We start from the raw sequence: 17,955 nt of genomic DNA on the forward strand, positions 1-17,955 counted from the left end.
GCATCTACCACAGTCTAATACAAACTACATCTGTTGCCACAATCCCTGCCTCATCACAGTTGGGTCGCAGTCATGGGGTGAGTTTAAATTGCACCATGAAACACAATTTAAATGCAGCTGGTTATCTGTCTCTAATGAAACACACACAATCAGAAAGAAGCATCAATGATTGATTGGTATTATAAAAGCCATGGCCCCCTGTCACGGCAGATACATCAAGAGGCATAGGCTGCGCAGACTTGGCGCAGTGTTGCATAAAAACCAGAGAGCAAATGTCATGCCAACCCACTGCACTGATGGCCATGCCCCTCCATACCTAGCCGTAAAAATTATTTCAGTGCTTCTACGTGAGGCTGCTTTCACACATTCAGTAGGGTGGATCATAATGGGTGAGAACATATCATTGAGTGGCGCTGCTACTACTATTTTTCACTCCACTCCTGATTTGGACATCGGAAACTGATGTGTGAAATACTAAGGCAACATTCACACGAACGTATGGATATGTTTGCCGCGATGGAGAGGAGGAGTGGTGACCCCTTCCCTCTCCATAGCGATGCATGACGCACAGAGCCGTAACACAGGAAAAGATAGGACATGTCCCATCTTTTCCCAGTGTCTGGAGCGGTATGGTGCTTGGTGAGCCCAATGCCTCCCCCCTCCATTGTATTAGCCGGTGCTTGTTCCTGCATGCAAGTATTGAAATGCATCTGCAATCAAGTTCCTTCTGACTGCGTTTGAATTGTGTCTTCAGTGTGAACCTGGCCTTAGGGCTCATACACACCACAGGGTTTTACGGACCTGCCCTAGTTATATTTTCCAGCTAGTACAGGCCCAGATGGCACATTGTCCTAGTCGCCCTTCATGCCAAGAGTTGGAGCCACTGAATTTTCCCACATTGGGCACATCACATGCCGCACTTTCAACTATAAATCTGCGTTATTAATTTTTTTACTTGAAAAATTTCATGTTATGTGTTTTGTAGAAGCTTCTGGTTTGGACATACAAATGCTCCATCCATAATAGTGTAGTGTGAATGCAGCTTGAGCCTGCATCTTCTGTCGTCCCTGATATCTCCAGCCCATCCATCTCTCCCCTCACACTAATAAGCCATTGATGAATGCAGGGAGCGGTGAGGCATGGACGAGGACATTAACACTCTCCCCAGCAGGGCCACACACACTCATTAGAAAGCCTAATACATGATGATCCGCCGCCTCCTTCTCCTGTCAGCCCCTTCACATCATTAGCTCCTGCAAATTGATTAACACTGGGATGTTGTGCACTAGGCTGGGAGGCAGCAGGAAGTGAAGGGAGCACGGGCGCGCGGTGCCTACTGGGAGATGTAGTCCCAGGCGCGCACACGGCTTACACAGAGACCTCGGCACAGCCTACGTTTCCCGGCGGCACCTGGGAGCGTCACTTTGCTGGATCGCAGCCTGTGCTTACATTTGTGTCCATTGTATTGTGCTGTAGATTTCAGCGGCCGCCTGTATTGCAGAGCGCTGAGTATGGGCGATGAGCAGGAGATCATGTGTAAGCTGGAGAGCATCAAGGAGATCAGGTGAGGACAAGGCATTGTTGTGGACGTGCAGGTTCTGAGTAGTGTGCACAGTGCACCTACCATCTCACAGCATGGATGCCCCAGCCATCCCTAGACTCCATCAATCCACCTATAGTCTGGGGATTGGACAATCCCTACCAGAATTGAATGTTCATTGTATAGTCATTGTATATGTGTGCACCATCCTGCAACATTGTAGAAAATGTCATTGATGTACAGTATTTTCTAAAGAAGAACTGTGGCTATAGGTGGGATTTTACATAGCAATTGCCTCCAGGATACAACATATGTACTGCACTAGCATAGTGTATAGACTGATAGCGAGAAGTATATGTGGTCATAGGCAATAAAGAATATAACTGTTTTATTTCTCTACAATGTCCCCATCCTTGCAAAATCTATAGCACCGTATATATTAACATAGCATTAGTTCATTGGGACCAGACACTATGGAAAACTCAAGGTTAACGCTCAATGGATGTCTGCTATACTGTAAGGAAGAAGGGTTATGATATATGCAATAGGGAAGGGGGATACAACTGGTTAATGCAAATACCTGATATATCCAAAAACTGATTGTGGTTGATGTAGGTGGCGGGATTGTGTTTCTTTCATTGTGTATCTTGTAATTGACCATTATTATTATTATTATTATTATTATTTAGTATAAAATCACATTGTTGTTGAGAACCCAGTTAGTCACTTCAAGTAAAGGGGTTAATTCTCGCTTTGAGCCGTGGGGGAGTATATTCACTGATTTCACAATGTGACCAGTCAAGAGATTCTCACCCCTTTCACAGGCTTTTAAATGTCTCTTGTACATGTACAATGGCTAGAAGCCTTTCCAGTGGGAGTCAAGAGTCACCGCATCTGTGGACAATAGGGGAAGGCACTAAATGCATCTGCTTTCACTGATTAGTATTCACTTTCCCATTACGATGGTGATACTACAGTCAACAGATTGTTCTTTTTCCGGATCTTCTTTGTAGACTTTCCTAAGATATGTATTTTACTAGAAATAAGGTACATTCACATAATCTTGCAGTAGCAAAATGTTCTGCATATTGCTAACATGGAAAATGTGTTGCACTTTCAGGCTCAAATTTTTTTTTTTTTTTTTTTTTTTTTTTGTGTGTGTGGTAGTAGAATCACTGCAATAAATTACTACACGTGAATTAATGTTTACTTCTTTGTTGGGAGCCGGCATTAAAGTAGAACAAATTTGGCAATTTGGAATTAAGGAAATAAGAAATTGAAAAATTCCACCATCAGTGTTTACTCCAAGAATTCCCCTTCAAGACCTTTTACATTAAATAGTCTATTCATATAAAAATCCAAATCATGTTTGAAGGCAATGGTATGAGCTGATTATTATCAAAATTACATTGTTTCTTTGATATGAGTATATTTATCTATCACATATGAGAGGCAATAATCAAACTCATGACTATTAAAGGGATGTAAAAGAAGGCCCTTGTGCCTACTGGAAATGTTTCTTGTAGCTGTCAAAAGATCTTATAATAACATTCAGCCCTGCAGGCAACTTCAAACACTGCTTCCCTGCTAATACATCAGCGCACTACAGGCTGCTGTCTATGTAAGTGTATACTCTAGAAATGAGATGCAATCTAGAAGACCGTATACATTTTATGAACTAACTGCACGAGACCAGATTTTGACAAAACTTACAGCTTACAACATAGAGCAGGAATTTTCCATGTTTTATTTTATCTTGGGCAGGGCTGGATTATACTGAGGGCTCCAGGAATATGCGCCCCGGGCCCCCACCACTCTACTCATAAGGGCTCCCCTGCCACCAGTGTCTTTGGGAGTGATGCGCAGCCGCGGTGCCAGTCTCCAAGTTGTTACAGTGACTCACTGGCTCTGTCAGTGAGAGCATGCCCGTCCAGCCACACTCAATCGCTTTCTGCATGGCACATGCTTTTAAGAGCTGCGCTGCATTCAGAGTGACACTTACCCCCTCCCCGTCCCTCCCCAATATTACCTAACATTGGTTGGCTGAACTGGTTGCCAGCCAAGTCCTAGCTAATCAGTGTTCGATTTACTTCTTCAGATCACTCATTCCGATCTGTGAGAGGATGAGAGAGGACACTCAGGAAAGTGGTGACTGGGATTAGTAGTCAATACAACTGCCACTGTGCCAGCCAGGCCAGCAGCTAGGCTAACATGTAGGTAGGAGTAAATTTAGAATATTTAGAATATTAATGGTATATTGGAATTGTAATATGTACCACTATGAATGCTACATTCAGTGGGGGCCCCACTATATATGTTTTACCTTAATCATGGGCCTCATTAACCCATGTATGGGGATCTCATGACCTCACCAGTAAACAATACAGCTGCAAAACACAGATATCATTGTGTGGGTGCCATATAATCCCAAGCAGTGCCACCTACATGCCCTAATGAAACCCATCCAATTATCTCACACCTTAGCCTCCTGGTGAAAGCAAAGCTAACAAAGGCAAGGTCTGGAAGTCCAGCCCCAGCCCCCTCCTATCTAATATCATATATTATCCCAGATATTTGCTTGATTCCCTTTTGGAATGTAAATAACCACTGTCTATTATAGAGCTAATAGACCTACAGCATATTCTGCATGACATAAATTTTGCAGCCCTGAAATGCATTCTCTATTTTACTTGGATATTCTAATGTCAAAAGACTTCATGCACATGGATGAAACCATTATTTCTCCAAGAATTCTGCTGCAGGTGCATCTGCTCCTTAGGCAAGCTTTGTTTTCCATAACTGTGTACCGCACATAATTATATCCAGGTCCCAGTAATATATTTGGAAATTGGTGAGATCATTTTCCAGAAATACCCTATATAATATAAACGGTTTTACAATAAATATGTAGACAAAATTTCCACAGTGTTAATAACATAAGAAACACCTTGTATCCGAATAATTCTTGCTCCCCATTCAAGATAAGTTTTCTTATATCTCATATATGGAATGTACTGTATGTGTGGGCCTATATTAGGTTTTGCATGTTTTGACAGCTGCACATACATGTTTATGTTCTTTATATACCATACACGATCTGTGCTGAAACCTAGTCCTCTCCAGCAGCATCGGCATGTGGTAGAATGACTTCAACAATGTATATTGATCAGGAACAGTGAAATTGTTTGAGTTGACCACCCAAAATTACGTTGAAATGAATAGTGGTCTTCTCACTATAAAGATGGCCACTGGATCAGATGTTACATTAAAGGGGTTGGCCAATATTTATGATTGATGACCTATTTTGCACAGGAACATGGTCGGAAGATGATGGCTCCTTTTTCCTGTATTGTGTGGAAGCAAAAAACACAAATATTAAGGAACTCATTTTATTCCAATTGCTTTTCTTAAAATAATAATCTGAATTCTATTTCCTTTTGTAAAAAAATAAATAAAAGTATTTGTCTAGTCTTTATACGCCTGCTTCAGAGCGTTTAGATGGAGAGGATGTTGGGTAACATTATCAGTCCTTCTTGTCCTCTCTATTAACAAGCATGCGTGATGTTTGAAGCTCCGTCATGTTGCCATTGTTGTTATTCTAGGAACAAGACTCTTCAGATGGAGAAGATAAAGGCTCGTCTCAAAGCAGAGTTTGAATCTTTGGAGTCAGAAGAAAGGCATCTCAAGGAGTATAAGCAAGAGATGGATCTTCTACTTCAGGAAAAAATGGCCCACGTGGAGGAGCTGAGGCTTATACATGCTGATATTAATGTGGTATGTGCTATACTTTATACAGACTGCTTGTATCAATGATTTTTTTTGTATAGTTTTGGTCACTAGGGTATCATAGTGGATAAGGCTGGATTGACAAAATGGGTTTTTTTCCCCAAAAATATGTGATGCCTCTCTAAAAAGGCATTCAGACTCTCTTACTGTAAAGAATCCCCGTTTATGTAGATGGTAGAAATGCCTCTCCTCTAGGTGTAGAGGAAGCCCCCTGTCTATGGTGATGGTAGAAGCTCCTTTTCTTTAGGTGTATAGGATACCCTCTGTCTATGGTGATGGTAGAAGCTCCTCTTCTCTAGGTGTAGAGGATGCCCCGTGTCTATGATGATGGTAGAACCTCCTCTCCTCTAGGTGTAGAGGATGCCCCCTGTCTATGGTGATGGTAGAACTACCTCTCCTCTAGTTGTAGAGGATGCCCCCTGTCTATGGTGATGGTAGAACCTCCTCTCCTCTAGGTGTAGAGGATGCCCCGTGTCTATGGTGATGGTGGAAGCGCCTCTTCTCTAGGTGTAGAGGATGCCCCCTGTCTATGGTGATGGTAGAACCTTCTCTTCTCTAGGTGTAGAGGATGCCCTCTGTCTATTGTGATGGTAGAAGCTTCTCTTTCCTAGGTGTAGAGGATGCCCCCTGTCTATGGTTATGGTAGAAGCTCCTTTTCTCTAGGTGTAGAGGATGCCCCCTGTCTATGGTGATGGTGGAAGCGCCTCTCCACTAGGTGTAGAGGATGCCCCGTGTCTATGGTGATGGTGGAAGCGCCTCTCCTCTAGGTGTAGAGGATGCCCCGTGTCTATGGTGATGGTGGGAAGCGCCTCTCCTCTAGGTGTAGAAGATGCCCTTGTCCTGGTTACTGGCCTAGGTATAAAAAGATCTTTGGAGAGATCCCTGTACTAACCATTTATATTTCTACATTGTAATGAGGTTTCACCTGAGCAGTCATTTGTCTAAGCAGAATAATTCCAAATTTAGTAATCTATCATTGTATACTATTTGCTTAATAAACTTTGTTGCTCTTCTCTGCAGCCATTGAAGTCCATCGGTGTCCTATTATACCAAGTTATTATTTTTTTTTATTTGGGTCATGGGGTTATTACATTTGGGCTTGCCTGTTTTACACTAGTTTTTAAGGGTTGTCCAGAGGTTGAAAAATATGGCTGCTTTCTTCTTAAGGCAGTGTCACACCTTACTGATATTGCATCTCAGCTATATATAAATAAATAGAATTTCGTTGCAATACAATGTACTACCCATGGTAAGAAGAGGAGGTGTTTTTGAAAGAAACCAGCCATGGTTTTTCTACATCCAGACAATCGCTTTAAGACAATTATAGTATATCCTAGTGCTCCTAATATATAAGTTACCTGTATATAGCAAACAAATGGCTAAACAATATATACTTAGGTTAGTAGAGTGGATAGGTCAATATCTCTGAATTCCTTTGGCAATTACAGAGAACACTCCCTGGATCAATGGTCAGTGAGTAATATAATATGTTTACATAGTTGTGTTCTTTCCAAGATCTCATTCAATTAATTGCTAAGTATAATTTGTTGACCATTTTTGCACTTTAAAGGGGTTAAGTGAATTTCTCATTGTGTTTAACACTACATTTTAAAGGGGACCTACCACCACGATTCTACCTATAAAGGTAGAATGGGTGGTAGGTGGATGAATGGGACGTAAGGATAGCCCTTTTTGGGCTAATCCTTACGTCCCGGCTATCCTTTTGTAAACTTTATCAGTTGATATGCTAATTTATTTAAGCGGCTACTGGGGTGTGGAGTAGCCGGACATGAGGCTACTAGTCGCGGCTACTCCACGCCCCAGTAGCCTCGTTCCTCCGCCTACCAGGTAATCTTCGGCGTGCCGCTCCTCGTAGCTGCGCGCCCTCGTGCGAATATCCTGCGTTCTGCGCAGGACGCAGGCCTACGGGTGCGCGGCCGTAGCTCCGAGGCTCGGACGAGGGCGCGCAGCACCCGAAGATTACCTGGTAGGCGGAGGAACGAGGCTACTGGGGCGTGGAGTAGCCGCGACTAGTAGCCTCATGTCTGGCTACTCCACGCCCCAGTAGCTGCTTAAATAAATTAGCATATCAACTGATAAAGTTTACAAAAGGATAGCCGGGACGTAAGGATTAGCCCAAAAAGGGCTATCCTTACGTCCCATTCGTCCACCTACCACCCGTTCTACCTTTATAGGTAGAATCGTGGTGATAGGTCCCCTTTAAAGCAGATATGATGCCCTATGCACAGGCATTATACTATGAGGACAGGTCCATTCTATTGTTAGTTTAAATCATACAAAAAGAGAAAAACTTGTGATATCAGTGTCCTGATATAATTGGCACCCATTAAACAAGGTTATAGTTTTCGTTTGTTCCTACACTCTGTGACCCAATTCTTCATTTTCTATGAGCGTACCCCTGGGGGACATCCTACATAGATTCCTGTATGATACATGCAAGGCTCAGTGATTTATGTCCTGTGCCTCATGATTTTAGAAATAAATATGTATTGCATTAACATCTTCAGGGCACAAGCATAAAAAAGGACATTTGTTTGAATCGGTTTCCCATATTTCTTGATGCTTCAGTTCACATTCCAGTCATCCATACCGGAATTCAAATTGCTGGTTAAATGTCATAGAAACATAATTGTTTGTGACATTATTATCACAGAGAAGATTTGTTGTAATTGTAACTATGATTTACAAACATAAGCTTTGCATCATTTTCCGCAATAATCCAACAACGTTCACTCCAAGGAAAGAAGCAAAATCATTACAAGAAGCAAGCGTGCGCTATTTTGCGATTTACTTTTTTTGGGGTATTTGGCCATTATCAGAGTATGCCCATTAGTCACAAATGTTAACGGTTACATGCCAATGTTAAAGGGGTTGGCCACTTCATATTTTTTGTAATATGTGTGGAAGGTAGGATATCAGATAATTTGTCAATATACAGTGCATATGGAAAGTTACATTTTTCACTCTGTTTCATTGCAGCCAGGTAAGAGTTTTTTTTTTTTTTGCTCATTAATGTACACTTTTCTACCCCATCCTGGCAGAAAAAAAACAGAATGCGGATACAGTGGATAACAAGAAAAACTGAAATATTACTTGGTCATAACTATTAACCCCTTCGTGTCTAAGCCATTTTAAACCATTAGGACCAGGCCTGATTTATAAAATTTGCCCTGTGTCATTGTAGGAGGTTATAACTTTTTGACACTTTAACATATCCAGGGGATTTTGAGATTGTTTTCTCGTCACACATTGTACTTCAAAGTAATAGAAAAATTTTGATAATATCTTTTGTGTTTAGTTATGAAAAAAATTGAAATTTGGCAAAAATGTTTAAAAATTCTTCATTTTCATAGTTCAGAATTTTCTGCTTTTCAGGCAGATAGTCATAGCACCCAAGTAACTTTATAACTAACATTTCTGGAATGTGTACTTTATATCGGCACAGGGTTTTATGCATCCTCTCTCTTTTCTAGGTTGTTAGGAGGTTCAGAATTTTGGGAGCAATTTTTCTCATTTTTATGAAAAACGCCAAAACCCTTATTTAGAGACACCTCCTCAGCTTTAACTGACTTTGAGAGGCCTAAACAGCAGTAAAACCCCATAAATTATGCCATTTTAGAAGATACACCCCTCAATGTGTAAAAAAAATCAACTTTAAGAAGTATGTTAACCCTTTAGATGCTTCACAGGGGTTAAAACAAAATGGAGGTCTAATTTACAAACTGTAATTTTTTTTAGACAATATATTAATTTTGGCCAAAAATTTAACCGTCACAAAGTATTAAATGACAAAAAAACTCCACAAAGTTTGATACCCAATGTCTCCCGAGTCAGAGGATATGTGGTGGTGACTGCTGTATGGGCGCACGGCCAGGCATAGAATGGAAGCTGGGCCATTCAGAGCAGATCTGCAATGTCACGTTTTACAGGCTATAAAATGTTTATTTTTTTGTAATTTGGACATATGGGAGATTATTTTTTTGTGGATGAGATCCACCTTTCAGGTACAAAATACAGGGGGGGCTCAATAGCTAATAATCAGATTTTATTAACTCTTTGTTGGTGGTGGTTAAAAAAAATCATTCATTCTTGTTTATGGTTTTTAGCATTTTTTTCCTCGGACTTTCACCGTACCATAAAAATAATGTGTTATTTTTATTCTATGGGACATCACGATTATGGCGATACCACATTTGTATGGCTTTTTTATGGTTAACTTGTTTTGTAGAATATAGAAATGTTTACAGCGCTGGTTTAGAGCTTATTTTTTGCGGGACAAGCTGTACTTTTTCTTGGTATCATGTTAGGGTACATTTTACTTTTTGATCACTTTTTATGCACTTTTTATGAGGTCAGATGTGAAAATGTAATAATTTTTGTGAGTTTTTGTGTTTTTTTTTTTTTTTTTTTTTACGGCGTTCACCGTACGGGTTCACTGACCATTTTTATTCTATTGTACGGGTTGCTACGGACGTTGTGATATCCAATATGTTGTGTTTTTTGGTGATTTTCACTTTTTTTATGTTTTATTTGATTACTGCATGGGACTTGAACTTAAGGGGACTTTTATTCTTTTTAAATAATTTTTTTTAGTTGCACTTTTTTTTTTTTTTACTTTTACTGTTTTATTTTGTCCCAGGGTGGGACATGAACAAGTGATCATTGATTTAAAGGTAAAGTATAAATGACTGGTGTTGGTGACTGAGACCCCTGAGGAAGCTGCGGCTAGCAGCGGAATGCGTGGGCCGACTCCTCCTGGGCCCTCATCCCCATCTTACACCTTTTTGGTAACACTCATTGGCATTGGCTTGCGGTTTTAGATCTATGCACTTTATTCCATCACTGGTTTGTGCCGGCGTGGATGGATATTATGCCTAGTGAGCGCACAGATTGTTGCACACCCTCATGCTAGATCTGCTGGCTGTGGTGACCCTACTCCAGCTCCCACACACCTGCCTGGCTCTTATATTTTGGAGTTAGTGTTGTGGGGTTTGTTTGTTGGGGGCCCAGGTCTGGATGACCTGACATTATCAGGTGTCAGGCTCCAATTGGTTCTTTATTCATGGGTGCACTGGGTTTGCATCCTTTTTAAATGTTTTTATCTTTTTGTCCTATTGATGTTTGCTTTATGTCTATATATGTATTGAAATAAAGTATTTTTGTTTTTTGCTACATGACACATGCTTTCTTGTTTCTAATTTGCATATAGTCTTGGTGACTGGTGATTTTCGTCCTCCAAGTACTACATACAAAAACTCCTACGTAGAAAAAACAGGCTAATATTGTCAGGCCAATATATTCATCGTTTATAGAAGGTGTTCACTATAACCAACGAATCCGCCTGTGCACACTCGGCTTGATTGAGAGCCATGTTAGTTGAATGGGGATAGGGAAATGAGCTGTTGTCTCACGCACAATAAGGTCATACAACAACTATGTAATCTGTGTGGTCAACTTCACACTGTTTATGTACATAGTATGAGCCAGAGAAATCTTGGTAAATGGAAATCAATGGATATTGTGATTCACAACGATTGAGGGTATTCTTTTTTAGATATTGATGTTGAGCACCTTTGTGCATTATAGAAAAGTTACATTTTTGCGCCTGCTTTTATATCTCTGGTTATCAATGATAAAAGGTTCTGCCATAGTGACATCATATTCTATACTGCAGATGGAAAATACGATCAAGCAGTCTGAGAATGACTTGAACAAATTGCTGGAGTCCACTCGGCGCTTGCATGAAGAATACAAACCTCTGAAAGAGCATGTAGATGCCCTAAGAATGACTCTTGGTCTACAAAGACTGCCGGACCTGTGTGAGGAGGAGGAAAAGCTATCCCTAGAGTAAGTGGTACAGATTTTGGTTTATTTTGTTACAAATTTCCGTTGTAACATATGATTGACAAATACCCCAAAAATATATCTAATCTATATCTCTGATAGACCCTGATGTTGTAGGGTCAGAGCTAAGAACGGTAAGAAAGAACAGCTCTACTTTTGAAGAACACAGTTTCATTTCTGTTGCGTTAAACAGCCTTGGGGATGACAGGCTAGTGATGGGTTGTACATGAACGATCCGGCTCTTTCGCGGGAACCACCTGAGTTGGTTCCCTTCAGTGAGACGATAGCATTTTAACCTCGTCTCTAATCGGCTCACCATGCCCCCTCTAACCCGATAAAATAGGATTAAAAGTGGAGTGCAGCGGAGGACTCAGTGGCCTGAGGCTCCCTAATATATATTTAATAGGGGGGCGTTCAGGAGCCAGAAGAGCCAGTTCTCCTTAGTGGAGCCTAATGATCCAGCTCACTAAGAAGAACCAGACTTCCCATAACTATCACAGGCAGCTTTCGTCAGGAGATGATCATGTGGAGATGCCTGGAAAATAAACACACTGGGGTAGATTTATCTAGCTGGCTGAAAGTCAGAATATTCCTAGTTGTCCATGGCAACCAATTACAGCACAGCTTTCATTTTACCAGTTTCGTTTTACCCCATAAAAAATTTTACTTCCATGCACAGACACAGTATGGTGGCCTTGAAGGAAACCTGCCACCTCTGGTATTAGCATTTCCTCTTTTATTTTAATATTTTCCTGTTTCCAAAATCCTATGAAAATGAGCGGAGATGGCAATTTTTCCCAGAGATGTTGTTTTGGGGGGGAAGAGCTACCAATATTTTGGGCTTTATAGCATCTAGGTTCTGGTATTGCAGTAAAGATGAAGATCCCGCATTTCAATGCACATTACATGAAGAAAATTCTGTGGTTGAATACAACCCACTGTGAGATAAATACCACCAAATACAAAAATAACAATGATAACCACAATGTTCCCATTCTCTGACAACAGATGGACCATATAAATGTATGAAGAACTGGCGGGGTTATCCCCATCTATAGTGTTTATGGCATATCCACAGGATATCAATTCACACTGTGCCAGGTGGCCGCAGGGAAGCGGTGATCCACCCACCAATGTGCACTGGCCAAAATGGGAAGTGTGCATGAGGCCTTATGTTGAATGTAACATTGCATTTTCTATTGTAGCTATTTTGAAAAACAGAAAGCAGAGTGGCAGACAGAGCCTCAGGAACCGCCTATACCAGAGTCCCTGGCAGCAGCAGCCGCGGCCGCCCAACAGCTACAAGTAGCCAGAAAACAGGATACCCGACAGACGGCGACATTCCGCCAGCAGCCGCCTCCCATGAAGGTAACTAAGTACCATGTGTGATGTAAGATACTGTTATAGCAGAGGAGACTTTCCCGCTCATGAAACTTGGTCTACATGACTCCTGAATTTAAAGGGGTTGTCCACTTTCAGCAAATAATTGATATTATTTGTGTAAGGAAAAGTTATACAGTTTTCCAATATACTTTATGTATCAATTTGTCATAATTTTCTAAATCTCTGCTTGCTGGCCTTCTATAAAAAGCTGACATGTTTACTTCCAATGCTTAGGAATCTGTCCATAGTCTTGTGATGGACATGCAGGTGCACAAGCCGTTATTATCAGAGCTGTGTGATATAATAATCTGTGCACCTGCATGTCAATCACAAGACCATAGTCAAACACTATTGAAACAAAACTATTGAAGTAAAATATGACCTTGCTCCTATTGTCATCTGCTGCAATGTTGTCAGTGGTTCTATATGCGCCTGATATTATCCACAACCTCGCCACTGTAATCATCACAGATCTAATTCCTCTCTTTAACCTTTTACTATCCACTGGTATCATTCCATCTTCCTTTTAAACATACAACTGTAACGCCCATCCTAAAGAAGCCATCCCTGGACCCGTCTTCTCCTTCTCAAAGAAATCACACCCAGACAAAGTATGGTATAATATCTCAATCTCTGTGGAGCACTGATGCCATGCAAGGCTAGGCAGATGTGAGATGATTTATTAGCATCACAAAGGATTATACAGAAACTTTCAGTGGGGCAGGACCTGGGCTTGGTTAGGTAAAGATAAAGAAGTTATGTCCATAGTTCATTGGTTGGTAAAATAACACATGGACATCGTAGAAACAAAGGCTCTGTTTCCCTGGAGTGGGTAGTATTGTAAATCAGTCCAGGGATCCTCACATTCTACTCTGCACAGGAGTGTGGTATCATACTGTTATCAACCTTCATCCACAGTTTAGCATTAGTTTCAGAAATTTAGCAAGCATATAAAAATAAAAGCATTTTCATAAATTATACAGCAATACTCCACAAACATGTCCACCTTGAACTATCTTCCTATCTTTCCCTCCAACTCGCTCTTTGACAAACTACAATCTGGTTTTCAACCGATCAAAGTGTTCACTGATGCCAAGGCAAAACACTGCTACTCTGTCCTCCTCCTCTTTGATCTGTCTTCTGCTTTTGACCCTGTCGACCATTCTCTCCTGGCCCTGATGCCATGTTCTCTCCTGGTTCTCCTCATACCTCTCCAACCGGACGATCAGTGTCTATCACTCACATGCAACCTCTTTACCTCGTTCCTTCTCTGTTGGCGTCCCTCAAGGTTCTATTCTGGGACTCCTACTCTTCTCCATCTACACCTGTGGCCTAGGACGTCTAATTAAGTCCCATGGCTTACCACTCGTATGCAGATGACACACAGATCTATATCTCTGGTCCAGATATCTCGTGTCAGAGTGTCTATTTGCCATATTCTTCTTCTCTTCCTGATTTCTAAATGTTTACAAAACGGAACTCCTCATCTTTCCTCCACCTAACACATCCCTCCCACCAGACTTAATCATCACAATTCACAGCTCCACACCCCCCCCCCCCCCAATTCCTAAAGTTGGCCCCTTTTCCTAGATCACATATAAAAACCGTAAAACTCATAGACATGATAGGTATCATCACGTCCCAAAATGCCCATTCAATCACAATATAAAAAAGATTCCCAGCCATGAACACTGTAACGGAAAATAGCGCCAACACGTCCGAATCGCCATTTTTTCCCCAATCTTTCCATTTACGGATATTTGAATAAAAAATGATCAAACCGTCATATAGGTCCATAATTGATATAAATTAATACGCCAGCATGTACTGCAAAAAATGACAGCTTGCGTAGGTACATTAAAGTGTGAAAAAGTTATTGGCCTCAGAATTTGGCAGAATGGAAAATATTTTTTATGTACAAAAGATTTACATTTTTTTTTAAATCTATTAAAACCTAATAAAATCTATATAAATTTGGCATCCCTGTGATAATACGGACCCAAAGAATAAAGAGAAAATGTGATTTGGAGTGCAGATTAAAACCCGAAAAAACAGAGCCCACAGGAAAACGTCACAAATGTTTTTTTTTTTGTTTGTCCATTACGCCGTACTTGAAATTTGTATCCAGCTTTTCAGTACATTCCATGGAATATTAAATGGCACCACTTAAAAGTAAAATTTGTTCCTCAGATAACAAGCCCTAACACATCTCTGTAAACGAAAAAATAAAAAAGTATTGCTTTTGGTATTGCAAAGACATCACCCACCAGAGCCCCTCAGGCTCATTAGCATAATTTAAAAGTTTAGTTTAGAAGGAAGGAGGCCATGGATATAAGAATATTACAGTCTCAGTGCCTGTTTTTATCCATGCTTGATTTTGATGGTAGATTGTCTTTAAGGTAAAAGCAGCTAAACTCCTAAGTGAAGAAGTGCAGGGGTACCACAAGTTGGTTACTTATAGCAGATCATCAAATTGTGTTATTACATGGATTTTCCAGGAATTCATGGATGGCTTACAAAAGATGAAAATGCTAAATGTTGTCAGCAGTACTGTCAGTACTGCTTATGTGGACCTATTTAGTAAAAAACATTCTTGTTTAATATAGTTTATGAAATTCTCTTAAAAACTGGTGGGTGTGCTTAGCTGAACTAATATATATATATATATATATATATATATATATATATATATATATATATATATATATATATATATATATATATATATATATATATATATATATATATAATTATATTTATTCTCTTAAATAAAAACTTTAACCGAATATGTATTTTATTTCCCCAGGCCTGCTTGTCTTGTCACCAGCAGATCCACCGCAATGCACCTATTTGCCCACTCTGCAAAGCAAAGAGCCGGTCTCGGAATCCAAAGAAACCAAAGCGAAAGCAAGATGAATAGATGACTGTAGTCTCTTCTTAAACCTGAAAAGTCCCATGTTCCCTTCCATACTTTCTAGTAACAATGTAACCATGCTCGCCCCGAAGCCTGTGAAACCTTGAACTGAACGTGTGGTGTTTTTCTATTTAACGTGTTGTAAGCACAATGGGCTTTGTTTTGTTACCGTGGCGCAGTTTTAGCATACAACAGAGCTGCAAAACAAATCCAAATACTGTACCTGTTTTTGCTGTAACTGTGCTACAACCATACATTCCCAGTGTTTGTTGTAATTTTTTTTTTTTTTAGTTAAAAAAAAAAAAAGGAAAAGAAAAAATATTGACGTTTTGGTGCTATTTTCACATTCTGCCCTTCAAACAAAAAAATTCCGTTGCCATCAGAGGATGAGAACAATGTGCAATTATATTAGACAAAAAAACACTCAAAGTGATTACTTTAGAAAGCCCCAATTACATGCCTCTTACAAGCAAATGGATCGATAAAATAAAAGGGAAGAAAAAAAATCATAGTAAAAATGTATTGTGTACTTGTATTTGTGTTTCCAAGATAAAGTGTCTGCTGGAAATTTTCTTTGCAGTGTATTAATAAGATTAGGAGCTGATAAGAATTGGATGGAAAGAGATCTACTTGTATTGTAGTAGTGAATTGGTTTCTAATGTAAAAATATTTCTTGCATATTCTGTAACCACAGGGAAACAAAGTACACAGTTGTCAGGGCCGGCGCAAGCACTAGGCATAATTGGGCAATTGTCGGGGCCCAGAACGGTTTGGGGGTGGGGCCCACATAAGGCTGTACATAATCCAATGGGGTGAGGGTAGGGTCTATCTAATGAATCCATAGGGTGTAAGGGGGGATTTATATAAGATAACCATGAAGGGGCCTTTTGGTATGATAAATTCGGGAACAGGACACTGTTTTAGTTGCTGAATTTTTAATGGCGCTACATGAGTTCAGTGCAAAGAGGCCCACTGAGGCTCTGTCGCACAAGGGCCTACTGAAACCTGGAGCGGACCTTGACAATTGTGTCAATAGAACCTCTGAAAAATCTGGCCCATGTTTTTTAACATGGCTGGTGCAATCTGTTCATGAATCTGTTGTAAAATCGCATGAGAAAACGGTCTAAAAAAACCTCAAACTATGGTTATATAGGGTTATAGAGTTTGTGACTGGTATTACAAAAGGAGTATGGTCTCGGTAAGGGGGAGAGTCACCTAAGTTGTGTTGAATTGGTTCTAAGTTCTATATTTCTGGACAGGAATTGGAAAACGCTAAACACATTTGTTATGGTCTACCTTTTCTTACAGATAAATATTAACACTGCTGCTCATGTGCAAATGCAATGCCTGGTGTATTCATCAATCTGTTTATGATAGTAAATGTGCACAAAATCTGTCAAAAACAACCGGCATCACGTTTAGCTTTGGCGACTGTAATAAGGGGTAGAAGATGCCAAGTTAGACTAAGGCTACCAGTACCTAAATGTTTTAAACCTGTGGAATGTAAACTTTAAAAATGATGCTAATGAGTGATACATTTTCCCTCGTTGTTACAATGAGCAGAGCAGGTCTCCCCTCTCCCTGCAATTCCTGCTGCTATATTACACAAGTAGACATGCTCTTTTTGTAGAAACCCATCAAAAGACATCATTGAGTGGCTCTGGAAACACTCCCCAAAGCCTCTCGGACTCATTAGTATTGTTTTAAAAGTTTATTTTAAAAGTTTATATAACAAATATAGGAAGATTACCACAGTCACAGAGCATGGATCAATGAGTAAGTGTCCCTGGTTTATCATGATAGATTTTTATAGTAGATTTCCTCTAAACCAGGGATGCACAACCTTTTTCGGCCCAAGGGCTGCATTGTCATGCCACTACCCTTCATGGGGCCGCACAATTAACCAAAACCTTAGGTGTGCCAAAAACCACAGTACACAGTGAATACCCCCCAGAAACAATTACAGCATTCAGTACTGAATGTGAAGATGTTTTTTAAGTAACTTAGACCTCAGAGCAGACTACGAGGGCGGTTCAATAATACCCGTGTTAGAAATGAAGACACCATTTCTTAAAATTTTTTTTAAAAAATTTTCAACATAGTCTCCTTTTAGAAAGATACACTTCTCCCAACGTTCCTGCCATTTTTTTTTTAACCCCTCCAAAAAATAGGATTTGTTGAACTCTCCAAAATACACCTCTGTCTTGGCGATGACTTCCTTGCGAAGCCATTTCTTTATGTTAGGGAACAAGAAAAAGTTGCAGGAAACCATATCGGGTGAATACGGTGGGTGTGGCAGCAATGCATCGTGCAATTCATGCAGTTTGGCGGCGACAACTGCAGATGAATGTACTGGTGCGTTACTGTGGTGAAGAAGCACCTTTTTAGCCAAATGCGGCCGTGTCTCCTTCAATTTTTTTTGTCGTAGAGGTCTAATAACTCACTGTAGTATTATCCAGTGATCGTT

The 17,955-nt window shown here is 40.3% G+C and overlaps 1 protein-coding gene across 2 annotated transcripts; it reads left to right on the forward strand.

Moving 5' to 3' along the window:
* The first annotated feature begins 1,282 nt into the window (after positions 1-1,282).
* ZC4H2 (zinc finger C4H2-type containing) lies at positions 1,283-16,793 on the forward strand. Of its 2 annotated transcripts, XM_072123713.1 has the most exons (5): positions 1,289-1,564; positions 5,143-5,314; positions 11,022-11,194; positions 12,397-12,559; positions 15,381-16,311. In XM_072123713.1, exons 1-5 carry the CDS (start codon positions 1,512-1,514, stop codon positions 15,492-15,494), a joined length of 675 nt encoding a protein of 224 aa, XP_071979814.1. In that variant the 5' UTR covers positions 1,289-1,511; the 3' UTR covers positions 15,495-16,311. The 2 variants fall into 2 exon arrangements, with proteins under 2 accessions (XP_071979816.1, XP_071979814.1); XM_072123715.1 differs by lacking the exon at positions 12,397-12,559 and having other exon boundaries at positions 1,283-1,564; positions 15,381-16,793.
* The last annotated feature ends 1,162 nt before the right edge of the window (positions 16,794-17,955 follow it).

Source organism: Engystomops pustulosus, chromosome 9, assembly GCF_040894005.1.
Source record: "Engystomops pustulosus chromosome 9, aEngPut4.maternal, whole genome shotgun sequence".
NCBI lineage: Eukaryota > Metazoa > Chordata > Amphibia > Anura > Leptodactylidae > Engystomops > Engystomops pustulosus.

Excerpts from the sequence above, each read along its gene's own strand:
- ZC4H2 (XM_072123713.1), top strand. The coding sequence starts at position 1,512 with ATGGGCGATGAGCAGGAGATCATGTGTAAGCTGGAGAGCATCAAGGAG. Across the intron at positions 1,565-5,142 it reads GAGAGCATCAAGGAGATCAG|GAACAAGACTCTTCAGATGG; the intron begins GTGAGGACAAGG and ends TTGTTATTCTAG. Across the intron at positions 11,195-12,396 it reads GAGGAAAAGCTATCCCTAGA|CTATTTTGAAAAACAGAAAG; the intron begins GTAAGTGGTACA and ends TTTCTATTGTAG.